Source organism: Meleagris gallopavo, chromosome 1 (genome assembly GCF_000146605.3).
Source record: "Meleagris gallopavo isolate NT-WF06-2002-E0010 breed Aviagen turkey brand Nicholas breeding stock chromosome 1, Turkey_5.1, whole genome shotgun sequence".
Taxonomy (NCBI): domain Eukaryota; kingdom Metazoa; phylum Chordata; class Aves; order Galliformes; family Phasianidae; genus Meleagris; species Meleagris gallopavo.
In genome coordinates, this window is record NC_015011.2 from 7700313 (window position 1) to 7720894 (window position 20582).

General features: G+C 42.2%; 1 protein-coding gene across 1 annotated transcript in view; it reads left to right on the plus strand.

The window, feature by feature from the left end:
- The window catches only part of BEND7 (BEN domain containing 7), a 60266-nt gene extending 40313 nt beyond the window's left edge, over nt 1-19953 (plus strand). Inside the window, exons 9-11 of the mRNA XM_019611071.2 lie at nt 4396-4515; nt 12734-12784; nt 17980-19953. Coding sequence (XP_019466616.2) covers nt 4396-4515; nt 12734-12784; nt 17980-18041 — 233 coding nt within the window. The 3' untranslated portion in view covers nt 18042-19953. The remainder of the gene's footprint in view (nt 1-4395; nt 4516-12733; nt 12785-17979) is intronic.
- Nucleotides 19954-20582: the final 629 nt, after the last annotated feature.

Here is a 20582-nt window from a genome sequence, read left to right on the forward strand (position 1 = left end):
TTTTTTTCTGGATATCAGAGGCACAAAGAAATCTTGAAAACATAATGAGATCATAACTGTTCCTCTTTAATCAAAATTCTGAGGCTTGCTATTATATCTGACTGTGTCTGCTCTGTAAATAGTTCAGTAGTTGGTGGCTAAATGGGGGAGAAGTGGTGGAAGATTATGCTGGGACCGGGAGGTGAGTTTGTTGCTCATAAAATCTGTGATGGTTTACCTTTTGTGGAAACAAATTTCTTAGTTGTGTGTTTCTTACATTGTGTGTTTTTTGCTAGTGATCACTACTTTCCTAGTTCCAGAATAACACATCTACCATCAAACGCTGTGATTACAACATATAAAGAGCTAGCTAGCATTACATGGGAGATTCTGAATTGGGTTCTGCAGTTTTGAAATCTCATATAGCAGAAAAAATACACAAGTTATAAAAAGACAGGCTGCACTGCAAAGCAGAACTGATCAAGCACGAATACAGACTGACCAAGATCAAATAAAGGCTGGGAGGAGAATGGCTTGAGAGAAGCCCCGAGAAGGATTTGGGGGTGTCCACTGATAAAAGACTCAACAGTAGCCAGCAATGTGTTCTTGTAGCCCAGAAGGCCAACCATATCCTGGGTTGCATCAAGAGAAGTGTGACCAGGAGGTCAAAGGAGGTGATTCTGCCCCTCTACTCTGCTCTCGTGAGATCACATCTGGAGTATTGCTTCCAGTTCTGGATCTCCCAACACAAAAAAGATATCAGGCTGTTGGAGTGGGTTCAGAGGAGGGCCATGAAGATGATCAGAGGGCTGAACGGCACCCCTATGAGGACAGGCTGAGAGAGTTGGAGCCCGTCAGCCTGGAGAAGAGAAGGCTTTGGGAAAACCTTATAGCAGCCTTCTTGCACCACTGAAGGGGGAATACAGAAAAGCTGAGAAGGGACTTTTTATAAGGGCATGTACAGACAGAATGAGGGAAAATGGCTCTAAACTGAAAGAGAGTAGATTTAGACTAGATATTAGAAAGAAATTATTTACAGTGGGGGTGGTGAGACATTGGAACAGGTTGGCCAGATAGGTTGTGAATGCCCCATCCCTGGAAGGATTCAAGGCCAGGGAGGATGGGGCTTTGAGCAACATGGCCTTGTGGGAGGTGGTCCTTGTTTATAGCAGATGGGTTAGAAATAGGTGATCATAAGGGTCCAACCCAAACCATTCTATGATTCTATGATTATTGTAGGGCCCCTGACTTGTCCTGAGGTACAGGACAAGGTAACCTAGGTGACATAAAGCAATGAGAAGAATTCCTATAAGCACATTGGCAGCCAAAAGAGGAAGGGAAACCTTTTGCAGCCACTGCTGTGTGTAGTTTCACCCCCCACCCTCATGCAAGAAAACCACTGACATACAAGGAGTGAGTCCTTTGGATGGCCACCAAGATTGTTGCAGGACCAAAGTAAGTAAGTGGTGACGTATGCGTGTGAATTGACTTGTGAGAAAAGGATGAGAGAACTGGGATCAGTCAGCCTGGAGAAGAGAATGCACAGGACAAACCATACAGCTGTCCATTACTGCATAGAAGAATGGCATGGAGAAGGTGGAGCCAGATTTAAGAGGCACAAGAAGTGTTGGACACACGGAGAATTTCAACCTGATATAGGAAGCTTTTTTAACATGAGGGTGATCAGACAGTGGACCAGAAGCTCAGAGGGGCTGCAGGATCTCCGTTCCCAAAGGTATTCAGAATTTCATTGGACATGGTCCAGAGCATCATGATCTAGTTGACTGTGCTTTGAGTAGGAGGTTGGACACAGAGAACTCCAGAGGTCCCTTTTAACCCGTGTGATTCTTTAATAAGGTGTCTGTGTCGTAGTCTTAATACGCTACCTTTTTTTTTCCCTTGAGCTCAGTCATCTGTGAAGATCTGAAGTTGAATTCCCTTCATCTGTATCTTGGTCTTCCCAAAAACCTTTAAGTGGAAGAGAAATTAATCAAAATTATTTAAAAAAAAATCTCTACTTGGACCAGCAGTGTAGTAAAAAATTGCTTTTCAGTGGATGCAGTAGCACTATTAAAAGAGCAGTCATCACCCACTGTGGAGAACAGTGTTTCTCAGTAGCTAAGTTTGTATTACCAGAGCAAATTCTGAAGTCTGGCTCAACCTCTTCCCTTGGTGACAGTGGGGAAGAAAGGAAGGAGTTGTAGTTTCAGCAGATAAAAATTGTCTGTGGTGGTACTACTGGGCACCAGTGTAATAACAATCTTCACTGGTACTTACAGTATTGCCCAAACTCTAGTTCATGATCTGTGATAGGGGAGCCTGTTCCTAGAAGCTGTGATGGAATACAATGCCAAGGGCTGATGTACTATGTATCTTTACTCAGCCTGGCTCCAATAGCACCCTTTTTCCTTGGGCTATTGGACACTGTGGTTTCATTTGTTCCAAGAAATGACTGAGTCAGTATGAAATCTCCATGAGGACAACAACATGTTGTTTGCATTATTTCATTAGGACGTTCCTCTGCCACGTGTTCAAGATACCCATTAGTGGCACTTCAGTCCTTCCCCATGTCAGAGATACAAAAGTGGAGACAAGGCTGTATTCATGACAGACATGAGTAGAGAACTTAAGGGAGAGGCTGCTGGCTTCAAAATTCTCCTTGTCTGGAAACATTTTAACCACCATCTTTACCAGTCGTTTAATACTGTTGCAACAGAATGATTAGCCAGGGAGAAATTCTGTCTGACTTTGGATATTCAGTGGCACTTGTTGAATCACTTGCAGCTTTTCTCCTGAGCAATCAGCGTCTCTTGTGAGCTGCATCAGTTTTCACCTACAACTTAGAGGAGTGGAGAGAGAGAGAACAAAGATCAGAAGTAGTTGTTTTTTCATTTTGTTCTTGACAAAAAATCCAGCCCTGCGTGAAGGTCCATTCCTGCAGAAGTCAATGAGCTGTCTTCAGATCCGCTGGGGATTTGATCTGATTTATGGCATGGGTGGTTACCACAGTACAGCTCAGATGAACTGGAATGATGAGCTCCCACTTCTGCCTTCCTCCTACTACATTCCCACTTATTTTTTTTCAGTCCTCGTGCTTTCATAAACACGCATCGAGCAACCAAAGCTATTCTGAATTTCACTGAAGAGAAGAACTAGCAAGGCAATGTACAGGCTCTCCAAGGCTGCCATGATTTAGTTTCCCATGCAAACTACAGCAAGCAAAGTCATAATTGTCATAATTCCACCTTAGGAACTTGCAGTAGACAACCTGGCTACAGCCTGTTGTCACAGGATGACCCCCAAGCCATGGTCACCAACTCAGTCTGTGGTCACATGTTTGAAGTGCAAGACATAGGACATCAGTCAGGCTCTCTTTGTGTTATGAACCACATGGATTCAGAAAGGAAATATTATTTCTGCCTTCAAAGAGCCTCTAAGATTGAATGCTGGCAACATGTGGGGCTGTACTGACTTCTCTGAGCTCCTGAGTGATTGTTCATCTTTGCTGAACAAACTACAGAGAAAAGTATTGTTAATGCTTTTCATGCAATGATTTTGTCAAATTGTTAATGTGAAAAGAATTTGGAGAGTGCAATTGCTTTGGACTCCTTTGTAATTACCAGCCAGCACTGTGTCAAAAGTCTGTGTACAAAAATACCAAATGATCAACTTTTGTTACATGTTCCCTCGTCCCATTTGTGCAACATTTATTCCCAAGGATTACAAATTCCTTCATCTCGGACAAGTTTTCTTTATCTGCTGGTCATAGTAGACAGTTGGTTCTGAGAACCATGACCAAGCCTACAATAGCAATACTAGCAGTAATAATCTTTTCTGTATTTTTGCTCGTTGACTTTTCACTGAGAGAGGTGTTCTCAGTTGTATGATGAACAATGTTTTTCTCAAGAAAGTCCTTCTTTTAGAAGCTTTATAAAAATGCTATTCCATCTTATTTGGTGATCTGAGAGCAACAACTGCAGAGATTTCTGCCGTAGTGGGACTTGTGTCTTCCATCAGTTTGCTTGCAGACTTAGAAATGAGACTGAGAGGCCAGCAATTGACCAGATGTTCAGTTCTCTACTTATACCATATGGAAAGCAGCAGTTAGAAGTGCCTACCACATCTGGAGACTCGGTTCAAAGTACAGTGTTATTTTTTGTGATATTCTAGTGTGAAATTCATGGATGTCACATGGGTGGTATAGACTGTTTCTTTAGGATAGGCTTTTGTAAATAATAGCTATGATAGTTATATAGACAGACTTCTGAATGATAATGAAACACTGAGTTTGATCAGATTTGGCAATTTAATTTTGTGAAGTTGATATTTTGATACATTTTCTTTGTAATCCTCTTCAGCCTCCTTTTTTTTAATTGTGGTGGCACTTTTAAAAAAGATGGTATCTTTTTATTTCAGTCTTCACAGAAAGATACTGCACTGCTAACCATGTGGATAAACTTCCTGGTCCTAGGGACTGGGTCCAAATTCTTCAGGATCAAATTAAACTGGCAAGAAGACGATTAAAAAGAGGCTCAGGTATGTATAAAAATATTAGGAAAAACATATGAGAGCAAAGTTAAAACCTTACAGCCTTTCTATCCACGGAATTGTTTTTCTTGTTAAATGTAACTGTTGTATATGTTCACTCTATGAAAATTTGATCTCTCAGGTTTAGCAGGTTTCTGTGTCAAGTACAGGGTAATGAGTTGAGGAGCTGTTTTTGCAGCCAGATTGGTTAGAGTCTTTCTGAAATGTTGTCTCCAGCCTCCTTCCATTAGCAACCTGAAACTTCTTAGAATCACAGAATATCCTGCAGTGGAAGGGACCCATGAAGATTATCAAGTTCAATGCCTGATTCTCAGGGCAACCTAAAAGTTAAGAGTATTCTTCCTAGTGTTCTGTGGAATCTCAGTTGTAAACTAGCTCATCCAGCCAGGTTGCAGGTAGAAGGTTTTAAGTTCTGTGTTACTTGGCCTGGCAAGCTACTTACTGTACTGTTAGGACATAACCTAAATTACCTCTCCTTCCAAATTGTGTGTGTCTGGAAGGACAGATGAGTTTTCTCACATTCCTTGTGAAAGAAGACATAACTGTAGCAAAAAAAAGGAATGACCCACACTGATTGTGCTTATGAGGACCTACCAAAGCATAGGAATGAGCTTGCCAGTGGTGACTAACAAGTAGTTTCAGTAGGGATTTGCAGCAGTTACTTAGCTTTGTAGGACAGCGTACATGCTTGACTGTGGGACTAGCCCAGCACAGTTAGCTCAGCAGTGATGCAGTTCCAGCACTTTGCCCATGAGCTCTCAGTTGAGCTGACAAACACCAGTGTGCAGTCTCCAAGTCCCTCGTGGAGTTCATAGGAACCTGAAAGCAATAGCACTGATTAAGAGATGTGTAATTGCTTTGTAAAGCTTAACAAGGCTCATTCTCATCTTCGTGCCTCCTATCCTACAAGGACTTCCTTTGGCTTTGCTTACTTTTCATAGAATCACAGAATGGCTTGGTTGTAGGGGAACTCAGAGATCATCTAGTTCCAATCCCTGTGCCATGGGCAGGATTGCCAACTACTGAATCAGGCAGTAGATCACTTCACCCTTTTAGTGTTTCTTAAGGCTCTCCTGTGGTCATATTTCCTGTCCATTTCTCCCTTGGAGTATCTAACACCTGTTAGCATCTGTGAGCTTAAGGAATGGAAAACCCAGTGGCTAAGACAGGGATGCCAGTCATCCCCCTGGCTACAGAGAGGTGAGCCAAGCTACAAGAAAACAGGAGAATGTTTCCCTCCAGCTCCGTATGTCAGAGTCAGCATTTTCAGAATTGACAGAGGACTGGGAGGGAAATGCAGATTATTCAGTAGCATAAGCTTCCCCGAGTAGAACAGCAAACCATCACTAGCTTTAATAAGGGTTTCTTGTGCAAGCTGGGGGGGGGAGGAGAGAGGGATACAAGATAATCTTGTTAAAGACAGTGTCAGATTAGTGATACTGTACAACATGACTGCTTTCTGCCCCTTCCAAAGGCTGGCTGGGCAGGACAGAAGCACAGTATTAAGCTCTAATAGGTGAAGAGCACAGTGTGGGATGTGGGAAATAGAGGGCCTTTGGCTTGTCTGCAGAAGACCCTCAGGAAAGAGAATTGACCTAATTTTGTTTAGATTTTTATTTTCTTTCATCCTTTTTTTATTTGCGCTTTTTGATGCCTCTGCAGGATATTAATTAAAATGACAGTGGTGTTCTGCTTTTACCTTTTAAATGGCACTTCCATCTCTGGTCCTTTCCTGGGATGGAAGCATATAAGTAGAGGATATTGTCTCCAAGTTAGCAAGACTGTAAAGAAAAATAAACGAAGCTGAGTTTAGTGAAACTGAATAAGACAGGCTCTAATCTCTGCAGAGGGAAGCTAACATATTAACCATTATGGGAGTGAGTAGTAAACAGAAATGTACCTAGCAGAAACATACCTTATTTACTAAAAGAAGTACATGCTAACTGGATTGCTAGAAAAGCTCTATTTTTTTTCTGATGTTTAGTTTACTGATTGTTCCCTGTTTTCTTTCTGCCATTTGGACACAGGCAGATGTGTTCTTTTTTATCTAGCAGGAGTGATTGAATGTGCTGCTGTTGTTCCTGTCCAGTGCTTGGAGGTTCCCCCTTTTATGATGGAGCTGCCAGAGCTGATCATGCCAGCACTCTGCGTTCTGCTTCCAGTGCAAGCTCATCCACACTGTTTCAGTGATGGCTCAGATTAACCCAACCTGACCTTGCACTGAAGCAAATGAGAAGTGTTCACATTTGCTTTGCCAGCCTTTGTGGCAGAAAAGCAGTAGGTAGCAGCAAAGAGGAGCAAACAGGTTGCAATAACATTTTCATCTTGTTGAAACAATTTTTTTTAGTACTTGTGCTCCTGACATGAGCTTCTGATATGAGAGATGTAGATCTGATCAGACAGCAGATCTGTCCACTCCTATATCTTGTTTCCAGCAATGGCCATTAGCAGGTACATAGGTAGGTCTACAGAATCAAGGGTAAATCTGGCTATGTGGTCTGCAAACTGCAAATTCTAACTGTTAATTGTGAAGGCTTTCTGAAATTGTGAAAGCTGTATGTAACTTACAGAGGCCAACATGCAAAAGGAGGGCAGGGATGGAGAGAGATTTGATCTCCTGAGGAGAGATGATGTTCTCTGGCTCCATATTGCAACATGTTGCTTTTGAGAACCTAAAAACTAGTGGAGTCACAGCCACTGAGCTACTTGTAGTCCGCTGGAAATCCATATGAACAGCAATCACTGAGAACCAGACCCGTAAATAAAGTGTTGGGAAATACTGGGGGGTTAAGTAGGAACTTCAGTCTTACAAGAGAGTGAGATAGAAGCTGAATCCTGAGGCCAAGTAAGTGTCCTACTACCAAATCATCCTCTCTGTTTTGTCTGCACTTACTGAAACCTGCCATCTAAACCTGATCTGGGCTAAGGTGCCTGAAGAACAATTCTGAGCCAGCATTAATCTGAGACTTTCTAAGCCAACTCAAAATCTGTTTCTAGTTTGTTCTGATGCACAAGCTTTACCTGAGAAAGTTCAATTTTGTTTATTTATTTCCCTGAATCCACAAAACAACTTTTTAGTCACTACCGAGTTGTGCTAAATTTGAGCAGCAGAAGAGACAAGAGGCAGGCTTTCCATTCTGTTTGCCTTCCCCTGAGCCATTTAGTCCATCCTCTGATTAGTTTTTCATTTCAAACCACACAGTAAGACACTGCATTCATGAACAGCCCTCTCTGCTTTCTCCTGTGAAACATTATTTCAATCTGATAACATAAATCCTGCTCTAGCTTTCAGTGATATTAATAATTTCAAAGAATTCTAGCGATGAGTGTGTTGGATCTGCTTTTTGTACCTCTTTCTCTGGGGTATATTCTCTTGAGTATTCCCAAATTAAATGAAATCATGATCACTGGATGATAGATGCTGTCCAGCTTCAACCTTATTTATCATCTTTTGCCCATCTCCTAGAATTAGGTACAGAAGAGCTCCCCACTTGGAAAGCTAATAAAAAAAACAACACTTAAAAATTGTGCTTTCTAGAAAATAGTTCCCCAGTGTAAATTCTGAAAGGTTGTTATCCTAAGGCAAATAAAAATTCATTTAAGTTCTAAATCAGTGACAGGATTCATAGCTGGAAATATTATTTTTTTAATTTATTTATTTTGCTTTGGCTTTTTCTCAGTTCTTTTAGATTATTGCCTGAGATCTGAGACTTGGTAGGTTTGTTGTTTTTTTTTTTATTTGTTAGATCTGAGAATAAAGCTGTCACTGCCATTAAATTTTTATTGGCCTTGTTCAGTCTGTTCAGAATTTCACAAGTTGGCTGTCACAAAGGGGAGAAGAGACTGTGAGGTTAATGTTACAAGCAGATGTTATAATTAAAATTGAATAGTATGATAATCTTCTTCAGCCCTGACTATTGGGCCCACATCATGCCAACAGCACAGCCTACTGGGGCACAGCTTCATAGTGCCAGATCTGTCTCCTCCCAGCACAGAACCTGAGACTGCTTGGCTTCTGGGATCAGATGCAAAGTGGCCTGGAAGGGAAGAAGTCAAAGGAAGCCACATGTGTAATATTTCCTCTTTGAAAGCAGTGTGAGTGACTGTGCAAATTGCCTTGTAATTTACACATTGTGTTTCTCACTGTGTGGTCTTTCCACCTACAGAGAGAATAGGGGTAGGGGACTGGTGGCCTTGCCAGTGTCAGAGCAGAGACAGACGACCATTAGCATAAAGATCTGAGGGCAAAATAAGAGGGAACTGACTTGCTGTTCATGTCGCTCCGTGCCAGACTTCGTATCCAAGTCTTTTGATTACTAAACTCTTCATCCATTAATAAGCAGTAGGTCAGGGGCAGCACATCTCTTACAGTCAGTTCTTCCTCCCTTTTTATGTTCTGAAGAGTGTAAGCCATTATGCTGTAATGTCTGTCCATTGCATAGCCAGGAAAGCTGATGTTGTATGACTAATGCTCCTGAAGCTGAGGGTAAGAGCTGTTCATGCAAAGTGATTACATTGTGCTTAACCTGGAAGCTTTTGATTGCCATACCCAATAAAGGAAAACATAGCACTGTTGGAAAACATGCTGAAACTTTTCAGGCAGAATAAATTTAAATAAATTGCATTCCATGACATTTCATCCTTGAATTGTTGTTTAAAATCAACGTTACCTTGTTGCAATGTAAAATAGTAGGAACAAAGGGAGAAAAGAATGCTTACACTCAAGAAATGTGTCTTTTCTCCCCAATTCTTGTTCAAATTGCTGCTTCCATTGCCTTGTATGAGGATTTTTTGTTTTGTTTTGTTTGCTATCTATTTCTCTTCATCCTTCTGATTTCCTTGGTTTGTGGTTTTGATATATCAACATCTCTGTGTTGTGGGAGATTGTGTTGATTTTTTGCTTAGCAATAGATGCATGACCAGGAAGGATGTAAGATGCGAGTCCAAGATGTGGTACAGTGCTTTTGTGGCCAGTATCTAAGTAAAGATAGCAATATCAAAATAAATGACTGCACTGATAATCTTTCCAGCCCTAGGCATGCATGTACTTCAGTACAAGGAGCAAAACAGCAAGTGTACAATTAATGAACATGTACATCTAAACAGTTTTGGGGAAGAAAATAAAAGACCTTTAAGGAAATGACTACTGTGATTGTTTTGCAAGAGCTACTGTGCTCTAGCCATGCAGACAGAGGACAGAAAGGAGTCTCAGAATTGCCTCAGCAGGGTCTATTCCTGCTTGCCTTGTCTTGCAAGCTGACTCAAGACACTTGAATTTTGGCTGGCAGTCTTTAGGTGTGGTTGTTGAAGGCAAACCTTTCCTGCTTGGAATGCAATGTGAGAAGATGCCCATTTACATCCATGTTAGGAGGTCAGGGTGTTTGTCATGCGTTTGTGAGCAGGAGCTTCACTGATCATACTTTGCTTGAAGCTGTGGTTACATTTCCAGTTTCATAAAACAAATGCAGACAGCTACTGAGAAGAGTAAGTAGGTTCTCAGTGTTTCTATTTTGTTTCCACTCCCTTTTTGGCACTGGCAAAAGCATTCATTCAACTGTACTGTCAGTTTTTACTAGTTCTGACCTCTGTGACTGCATGAACGTTTGTGCTGGCATGAGGAACGAGCCTGGAACAATTGGTGACGAGCTTTATCTCCTCTTTAGTGCCATCAGTACTGTGGTACTGTGCCAGATTAAAATGGCCAGGTAATTACTTTTGTCATCATCACTGTTGGTTCTGCAAATCTGGAGACTCAAGTACTTACTTTCTGAAAGGCAGGGACTTCCTGGCCTCCACTTGTTACTGTGTTAATTCATCCCCCTGGATTTAAGCTTCTAGTTCAGCCAGGTGTGAGAAGGGCAATGAGGTAGAGGATAGCCACATCTACAAGGCTACTCCAAGAGTTTCTGCTAAGACTTAGAGTAAATTCTACCCCTTGAGTGGACGGTGTATTTGGCACAGACTCTGATATGGATGGATGGAAGATTTTCAGACCATTCCCAACGCTCACCTCTTGTTTCCTCCATTTCCACAGCTTGAGTCCCACGGGGCCGTTTACTGTTTTTCATCTCTTGTATGCTGAATAACCATGCTGCAGAACTGCTTGGTACAGGTGCTTCTTCATAAGACAGCAAGAAGGGCTCAGAGTGCCACTGCAATAGGATATGTCCTGTCTGTTCTTTCTCAGCTGCTCACTGCACCACACTTGCTCATCCATCACTGTTGGTCCAAACCAGATGCAAACGAATGCAGAGACAGAGAATCATGTAATCTCTTAGATGTGGCACTGAAGGACATGATTTAGTGGGCATGTTGGTGATGATGGGTTGATGGTTGGACTAAATGATCTTAGTGATCTTTTCCAACCTTAATGATTCTATGATTCTTTTCTCATTTATTCAGCTCCATGTTCTTTCCAAAATTAATGATTTTAATACATCCAAGCACTTAATTTTTTTATGCTCAGTGTACCACCTTCTCATAGGAAGCAGAAAAAGGTTCAAGGAACAATCAGGGTAACTTGCAGGTCCGTGTCATGTACTTGTCAAGGCTCTCCACTTCCAGGGGATGAAAGCTGTTTAGTAGTAGGGGTTTCTTGTTTGTTTCCTCTCTCTACAACTGCCTGCAAGGAGGTTGCAGTGAGGAGGCTGTTATCTCTTTTCTCAAGGGACAATTGATAGGACATGAGGAAATGGTCTCAAGTTGCTACTGGATATTAAGAAGAATTTATTCACTGAGAGGTTGGCTAAGAATTGGACTAAGCTGCCCAGAGACATAGTGAAGTCCCCATCCCTGGGTGTAAGAGACACATGGATGTGGCAATGAGGGACATGGTTTAGTGCTGAGATTTGGGAGGTCATGTTAATGATGGGATTTGATGGTGCTGAAGGTCTTTTCCAACCCAGATGATGCTGTGATTCTTTAATTCAACTAATTTTGTGGAACTGAGTAAAGAGCATATAACTAAAAACTAAACTGGCATCATGCAAGTGAGAAAGGGGTAGCAGAAGGAAAGGAACTCTAATGTAGCTCAGCAGCTAGGTGAGTTCTTCTTATGACATCCTATAACGGCAACAACTTGATAACCTTTTGTATAGCTATAATAAACATGTCCAGGACAGTTAGCTTAGTTCCAAGTAGAAGCTAAATGAAGTTGCTCAGTGCATCTGTAGTCTCGGTTGAAACTTGTTGTTAATGAATAATGTGTAATGTGCAATGAATGGATGTGATAAGATGTATATCCACCACAGTGATCATGTACGATGTCAAGGACTTCGTCTCTATGACTATAATTAGTTTGCTGAAGTGCTCTTAAAGATCTCATTGCATTTTAAAGGCCTAAAATATCATGCTGAGTTGTCAAAAGACAAAGGTAGTAGGATTTTGAACAGGACTTGTGTACATTTGACTCCTAATTCCTGGTGGATGCCTGTAATTTACTCTGGGTTCAAACACACACACTAGAATCCTTCAGTCTAATAAATTGCTGCACATCTGCTGAGCCAGTAGAACTATCTTTATGCATAGCTTTGGTCGGTGACAAATATGAGATGAACAAACCAAGCTTTTAGCCTTCTTTTACTGTGGGCTAAATTAACTCAAATTTTGCATAAGCTATGGATTAAAAGCGTGTGTGTGTATGTACATTGTAATTGATTGTGTACCTGCATGGCGATATGTTTGTGTAAGCATGCTGGTTGCCCACTTCCAAGTCATTCTGCCCTGGCATATCTGTTCCTCCCAAAACAAGCTTGCCTGCGGTCACAGGAAGTTTGGCTGCAGAAATGAGAATATTCACACTTTTCCCTTAGGAATCTGATGATGGCAGCTGCAGGAGAATCGAGCACCAGCCTTGGGGGTTCCTATTCCAAAGGCTGCTGGGGCTAGCTTAACAAACAAACTTCTATTCTGTGATTTTATGAAATGGTTGCAATTCCCTTCATGTCTTGAAACCTTAAAATGAGCCAGTGTCACTCCAGCCTGTTTCTGGCACAGCCACTTATTAATACCAAACTCCCTCTTCTAAGTTTGCATTTTTATTTTATGACCTTTTTCTCCAAGCAGTGAGTTTTTAACTGAGCAATAGCAAATTGAAGCTGAGGAAAGTAGATAGAAAATGCAAAATCACTCTACACTATGTAGCTTTTTAATCGCTTTCCTGTATTCAGTAAAAGTAATGAGATTTCTTGTTTATATTTGTAATCAGCAGAGCCAACTGACTATGATGAGAAGCCGGACATTTCTTTACTACAAACAGGTAAAATGCATTAAAATTTTTATCAGCTTCCAATGTGTGTATTTGTGTATTGCACAGCAGCATTTTTCAATAATCCTGGCATGCTGTATACCGTCGGGTAATTGTACAGAGGACCCAGCTATCTGTTTTCAGTTTTCAGTGCCCTGCATTAAAAAACAAATGCATCAGAATCTTACAATTTCCCCTCTATTTCACATGCATAAAACCTCAAAGTTCGTGATAGCAGCTAAGTTAATAAGGCTGGTAAGTTACCGTGTTTATTCTAAACAGGGACTTCTGCTCACCCTCAATATTTCTGGGAGTTTTTTGAATTCCTAACAGTGTTATTGGTAGGGACAGACACAGTGATTTTCTGTTGAAGCTTCCATTCAATTGTGCATGGTATTAGCAATATCTTAGGCTTAGAGAAGGATTGTGAAGACAGTTTTATGCTGGGTAAGTGTTGTTTTACTTCTTCTTGAAGAGCATTCACACCACCTCAAAGCCTGATAGTTATTAAAAGCAGTGGCCTTGGGAGTAAATATTTTTGCACTGAGGGTGAAATCTGAACCACCCTCTCATTAAGAGTCAGTTCATTAATAAGTACCCTGATGGTAGGAGACGAGCTCCCACAACTGATTGGAGGCAGTGTCTTAAGGAGATGATCGTTTCCCTGTCATTTCACCAGGTTGCAGCTTAATGCTGACAAAGCCAAGGGAAAAAGGAGGGATGCTACGGATGCTGCGAGACCTTTAGCAGATGAATAGGGTCAAGGATGGCAGTTCATTATAATCAGATTCTGAAGGTGTAACAACAAAGGGTGGCTGGAGATCAGCTGTGCCATTTGTGTGACGATCAGAACGTGACTGGCATTGGGCTGCTGAGCGCAGGATGTAGGACCTGGAGGCTCAGGGTGGTTGGGAGAGCAGCAGTGCAGCATCTGCCTCAGCAGGATCGCTTCCTAATCTCTCTTACATAAGGGCTGGAGAAGGAGCTTTCATCCACCACTGCTGCACGCTGGGGCCAGAGCAGCAGCTGCCAGCCGCCCAGCGCGGCCGCTTGAAATCCTGCTGTCAGAGCACGTGCAGTTACTAAGGAATAGGACCAGCGAAGCAGTGGTGAGGACAAACAGCTATAGTCTTGTGCTGGCAGAGACCCAGTGGGGGCTGGGAGCACACGCTTGCTGTGAGCTGTCGTGCTGCTTTCTTGGCCAGCCACTGAATATTTCAGGGTACTATTGTGATAATAGACACAGGAAGCTCTAGTTTTGAAAGATCTCTTCCAAATGACGTCCTGTTTGTTTCTTTTATCAGGGAGGGAAGCAATTCCATTGAAAGAGAACCCTAATAAAGCTCGCTAATGCTACGTAGTGTTATCTTTTCATTGCTGGTGTAATCATGTTAAGGAGCAGAATTATCGGATTGCTGTGCTTTTCTTTGGAGGCAGCTTCTGTAGCTGCTACTTGCATCTGATGTTATCGATGGAATGGGCATGATGAGATGGTTGGGGCAGAGAAGATGGCTCTCTTTCCACTCTGCTATCAGTCTGATTGCTCATGCACCTTTGAGCATCTGTGCATGCACAGTTCTTGAGCTGCAGTGTCCCTCTGCATGTGTATGTCTCCATACTATCTGTGGAAGCATGCCTAAATAAACCACGCTACGATTTGCTTTGGTGGGGGAGGTGATGCTCACAGGCTGCCTGCCAGGCATTTGACTCACACCCATTATTATATGTGTGCAAGTGTCTCTTTATAGTACGTATCGATGTAATACAATACTGTTCTTGGAAGCAAGTGATTTAAAGTGATATACAGACAGCCTAATGACAGTAATTACAATGGAGAGCCAAAATACAGATGCTTTCTATCTAGGAGTGTCACACAGGAGGTGAAATGTAACTTTTACAGAGGTCTTTCCCTGTCTTAGTACAGCTGGTTTTATAGAGGATGTTACTGGCAGGGCATTAAAAGAGAGCTTTAATGTGAGGTATTCAAGCTGTCTTCTCTGTTTGGCTTGAAAACTCTTTGGGGAAGAGTTTGTGTGTTTGTGCAGTGGCTGCCCTGATAGCTGACATCTCCAGAAGCTATTATGAGAAAAATCAGGAACAAACAGTGGTTAACGTGGTGTGGTGGTAGGGTGAAAGCAGACTGAATCAGACTGCATAAAGAGAGTCTTGCACAAGGATGGACTGGGAGAAATGGTGGGGTGTTGGAGCTGCTTGTGATGGACATCAGGTGGTCTTGAATCATAGAATTGTTTGGGTTGGAAGGGACCTTTAAAGGTCATCTAGCCCAACTTCCCTGCAGTGAACAGGGACACCTACAGCTCCATCAGGTGCCAGAGCCCATCCAGCCTGACCTTGAGTGTCTCCAGGGACAGGACATCCACCACCTCTCTGGGCAGCCTGTTCCAGTGCCTCACCATCCTTATTGAAAAGAATTTTTTCTTAATCTAAATTTCTCCTCTTTTAGTTTGAACCCATTTCCCCTTATCCTATCACAGCAGACCCAGCTAAAGAGTCTGTACCCTTGGCCTTCAAGAACTGGACAAGCTTGTGAATGAAAGCACTCAGTGTGAACTGAATGGGAACTGCTGGTGCAGAAAAAGAGGAACTAGACTGTCTTTCATCTGTCTTTTTTGCTCAGTCAACGCTGCCCATGACCTCAGCGACATTATAAAGGGATCTGAGTATACATGGACTATTGGTGTTGCAATTCTTCAACCTGCACGTTTGCAGATCACAGCCTATGGCTGGCACTTTGAGTTGAAAGTCTGCTTGCTCTCATCTCTCTTCATAGTTGGTAGGGTAAGGAGTAAATTCAGATGAGCTAAGTTTGTATTTGGAAGTAAGTGACTCTTTGGCACAGGGAGAACTGTGCTCTGAGTGCAGTTAATTTATCCAGGTGCCAATAGCCAGGTTTGAGTGTGCTCCCTCTGGGCCCACAGGTAGCAAAGTTGTGGGCTTTGGAGAGAGGAGGGGTGTTTTGTTTGCAAAACTGTCCTTTGGAACTTGAAATCCTTGTAAAAAACATAGCTGGTGCATTCTCACAAAACTAGGGAAGGTGTTTGTGCCCAATTATATTTTAGCACTTCAGAGCAGGAATCATGCTCCCCTTTTAAAATAACTGGAGATGCTAAGAGTGCCTTTGCTTTGAAGGCTGATGATTGAAGGGCGTTTAAAGAGAATTGGAAGAAATGTGGCAGTGAAACTTGCTAGGAACTTGGGCGGAATAACAGATAGATCTCAAGAAAATACCAGAAGAATTTGTCTCTAACAAACCTTATGAAAGCTCAGGTTTCCCACAGCTCCAACTTTTGCACATACTGACACAGCTGTTGCTTAAGCTGAAGTTTGTGTCCAAACCTGAACTGAGATGGATCAGACAGCTCCCAGGCTAATCGCTGTGTGTAACTGGAAGACTGATCAGTTTCTCAGTGATGTGGGAACCTGAAAAGTGTGAGATATCTCTTTATCAGGCTGAAGACATGACAGCTTTTAGAATCTGTATCAGCTGGCATTGCAAAACAAAGCTCATCTTATTTTGGTCTGTGATTTACACTGAGCATCTGGATTTCGTGTTTTAAAAAAAGGCATAACCATGAGTTCTGCATGTGGGAACCAATTTAAGGTGGCTGTAGCACCCTTTTCATCAACTCTCATCTTGAAAATCACATTTGGAATAGATATGCAGCCCAAGACCACAAGCCCTCCTTACGCCCGTGTTCTGGGCTGCACCTGTGCCGAAGGCTTTGGATGGATTCTCCACATTGGGGTTAATTTCAAGATGAGAAACATTTTTGATATCCCTAAAAGAATCAGAGACAGTAACATCCCAATCCTCAGGTCCAGAGGTGATACAGCTTTGTGAAAAGATGATAACAATCTCCTGGTAAAGAAACCAATGATAAGAAAATAGCAGCGATCCAATTCTATGTAGGTTGTCTCCTTTTCTCTCGAAATACAATATCAAGAAAACCAAGCTTTAAAAAAAAAAAAACACCTTTTTGAAACCTTAAATATAAATCCTTTATTGTAATATAAATCTTTATCCTTTCAATGCATGATTGTATGAGTCTTTCCTTTTTCATTGGGTCGTATTTGCCTCTTACACTGATTGATGTCTGTCTCCTGTTTGCCCTGTGTTCTCAGCACTGTAGTTGTAATTCTTCTGTCCATCTTTCATTGTTCTGTTTAGAAAGAAAAACACATTCTTAAAGTGGTATCAAAAAGATGGGTTATAATCATAGAGCACACCTGCTTCTTTTTCATTCTGCCATATGCATTTAGACTGCTGTGGTGTGGGTTTTTTTTTTTCTTCTCATTTTTTTCCCAAAGAACATCCAAAAATATGCACTCCGGGTTTAAAATTCATGTGGTGCTTTTTTCACTCCTTCAGAAACGTAACTTCAAAGTGGGAAGCATTGCAGTGCAGTTTGCGTCGTGGCCTAATGCAGCACTTCACATCTGAAGTGGGGTGTGCTTTATTTTCAGTGGAGAAACGTTGCTCAATATTAAAAGAAATCCATTCAGTTTGCTTTCTTTAGGCAGTTGGGTTCTACTCTAGGAGGAATTAAGCAGTCGCTGTCTGTTCACTCTGCAGGGGTTCAGCCCCACTGCAAATTTAAAAAGGGGTGGCCAACAGGGAGAGGGAGGTGATCGTCCCCCTCTACTCACCTCTTATGAGGCCCCATCTACTGTACTGCGTCCAGGCCTGGGGCCCCCAGCACAAGAAGGACGTGGGGCTCTTGGAGCAGGTCCAGAGGAGGGCACTAAGATGATCAGAGGGTTGGAGCACCTCTCCTGTGAGGAAAGGTTGAGGGAACTGGGCTTGTTTAGCTTGGAGAAGAGAAGGCTCCAGGGAGACGTCATTGTGGCCTTCCAGTACTTGAAGGGAGCGTATAAACAGGAGGGGGAACGGCTGTTTATGAGGGTGGACAGTGATAGGACAAGGGGAATGGTCTTAAACTGAGACTGGGGAGATTTGGGTTAGATATTAAGAGGAAGTTTTTCACTCAGAGGGTGGTGACACACTGGAACAGGTTGCCCAAGGAGGTCGTAGATGCCCCATCCCTGGAGGCATTGTATGAAATTGAGATTAGAATTCATATATGTCATTTCTATCTTTTGCTTTGCTTTTAAATGAACGACTGAACTGATTTCTTAAACGTGTTTTTACTTTTAAGCTAATCGCTTCAAACCTTTCCTTCCTTCAGGTAACCTGTTTGACACCACAACAGATAGCCTGATAGATGCGAGCCTCGATTTTCCTGTTTAAATTTTACATCCTGCGCCAGTGGTTTTAGCAGATACGAACCTCCTCTCATTTAAGTAATGTCCGTGCGAGGGCGACGTTGGGATGTTGGATCCTGCAGCACGTGGATGTCCACACCGTTCTCCCTTTACGTTTGTGTTGTCTCACACGTTTTCCCTGTCACTTCAAATAACAAAACCGATGGATTGTTTCACTGTTTTTCATCTTAATTAAAGATGATTTCTCTCCATATCATGCATTAGTTAATTGGTGTGGTATCCACTCTAACTGAAGTCATTCTCTTGCTTTATTTTTCCCTTTGCCATTGTACCGTTCCACATGGCTGTATGCTTGCCAGCAGTGTTTCATCTTAAGCTATGCAGAGGTGAATAAACACAGTTGGATGACTTTTCCCTCCCTTGGGACCGTGGTGGCATATCTCTCCTTCCCAAACCCAAGGGGCTCAATGAGCACTTAAGAGGTGAAGCACTTTGTTCTTGTGCGTATGCAGACCCACCTTTCCTGTCTGGCTGCTGTTTCTCTGGTTGGAGACCTGTGGTACAAATGGCCAGTCATATATACCTGTAATTCAAAGGGCACAGTTGGATTTAGAACCAAAAAGAGCAAGATCTGTCTCATTGGCATCCATTTCTGGGTGATAGCAGGGATAAGTCGTAGATCAAGCAAGCTGGAGTTCGCCTGTGTGGTCCCAGTGTGATGGTTCTTGAGTGGTTTTGTAGTGCAGATTACTGGAGGAGACCATTCTCTCCTCTGTCCACCATCTTTCCCTACCGCCTCAATCTCAAGATGCACTACTTTGCTAATTTCCAGAAAAGGAGTCTGCACACTGTGATTTTTCAACTGCTGCCCTTGGGAACACTATTTACCCATTTCAAAATAGATAAATCCTAGTCACAGACTGGCTCTCTGTTGATGTCTTGGTAGTCAAGATCACTGAATTGATCAAGAAATTGCACTGCCCTCTTAGACATGGAAAGTGTTCATCCTTTCAGGTCGGGGCAAAGCTAAAATCTTACACAGCCCTCCATGCGAACTGCTGCTTCTGCACCTTTCAACAGCACTAAATTCACTTTAAAATCGTAGGGAAAAGGTCGAGAAGGTCTTCGACCAGCAGAGAATTCCAGTGCGTTCCCTACGATTTGAGGGAGAGATTGCTATAGCCTTCACCATTGTGTTTCATTTTCCTTTGTGTATTTTAGGCGCATCTTTTCTTTCCTCCTTTGAAACTATTTGGCCTTTGAGTGTTTCAACTGAAGTGCTATTACAGAGTTGGTTTTTTTTTAAGTATTTAAAGATTTATTTCTCTTGTAACAACCCTTAAGTCTGTTTCTCCAAAGCTGCTGAATGCCCACAAACAACACTGTGATGCGTTCATCCAGCACCCGAGAAGCCAGGCTCCCAGCCCTCCCCACCCGCAACGATGTACTTTTAGGAATGGCCGTGTCTTCTCTAAAACTGTGGAATATATTGAATGTGCACTGCAAACCTTAACAGAGTCTTTCCTTCATCATGGCTTGGAGTTGTGTGCATTGGGCAGGGGCGGCGGCGCCCCGTCGTGTCCGTATCGTAACACTTGGGCAATGGAATCTGCGTTTTGTACATTTTGGAGATTGCGTTTGTGTTTACTTAACTGTGACTACTGTGCAGACTTTCTTCAGAAATCTTTTTATAGGGTTTATTAGAAAAAAAAAAAATCATTCCATATTTAGGTAAAAATGTCTCAATCTTCTGTATATAAGTTTTATTAATATGTAAATATTTAGATATTTTTAAATTACTATGTTCTTAATAAAGCGACAAGGGACTAGTTGTGAACTGGTGTATAACATTGTGTTGTGTTATCGATCTCTGGGAAACCCTCTTTGTCAATCCAGAAAAAAAAACAAAACCAACCCTACAATAAATGACTTTAATTGAATGTGCCTTTCTGTGTTCTGTGCTGGATTCCCTGTTTCATCGAACCATAGGATCACAGAATCACTTGAGTTGGAAAGGACCCTTAAAGGCCATCTGATCCAACTGTCCTGCAATGAACCTGCAGCTCCATCAGGTGCTCAGAGCCCATGCAGCCTGACCTTCAGCATCTCTGGGAATGGGGCATCCACAATTTGAGCAACCTGTTGCCCTCCTCACCCTTGCTGTAAAAAACTTCTTCCTTATATCCAGTCTAAATCTCTCCTCTTTTAGTTTGAAACTATTTCTCCTTGTCCTGTCACAAAGGAATGACCCAGCCAGTCATGGACTGTACAGGAAAACGTGGAAAACCCCAGAAGTTGCCACCACAGTGCTATTTTTCTGCTTCTGATGGGAACAACTGCCTGTCAGTCAGAACAATGGCTATATCCAATCACATAAGCATTAAGTGCTGATATGCTTGAAGCCTAATTTTAATTGAATTAGGTGCCTTTACAATCTTCATTTAAAAGGTTAAGCTCTGCTTCTATGGAAACAACACATAGGAAGGACGAACCACTACTCATAATTTGGAGTATCCGCAAAGATATACACTTGGTCATTTATTATCACACCCTCATCAAATGTTGT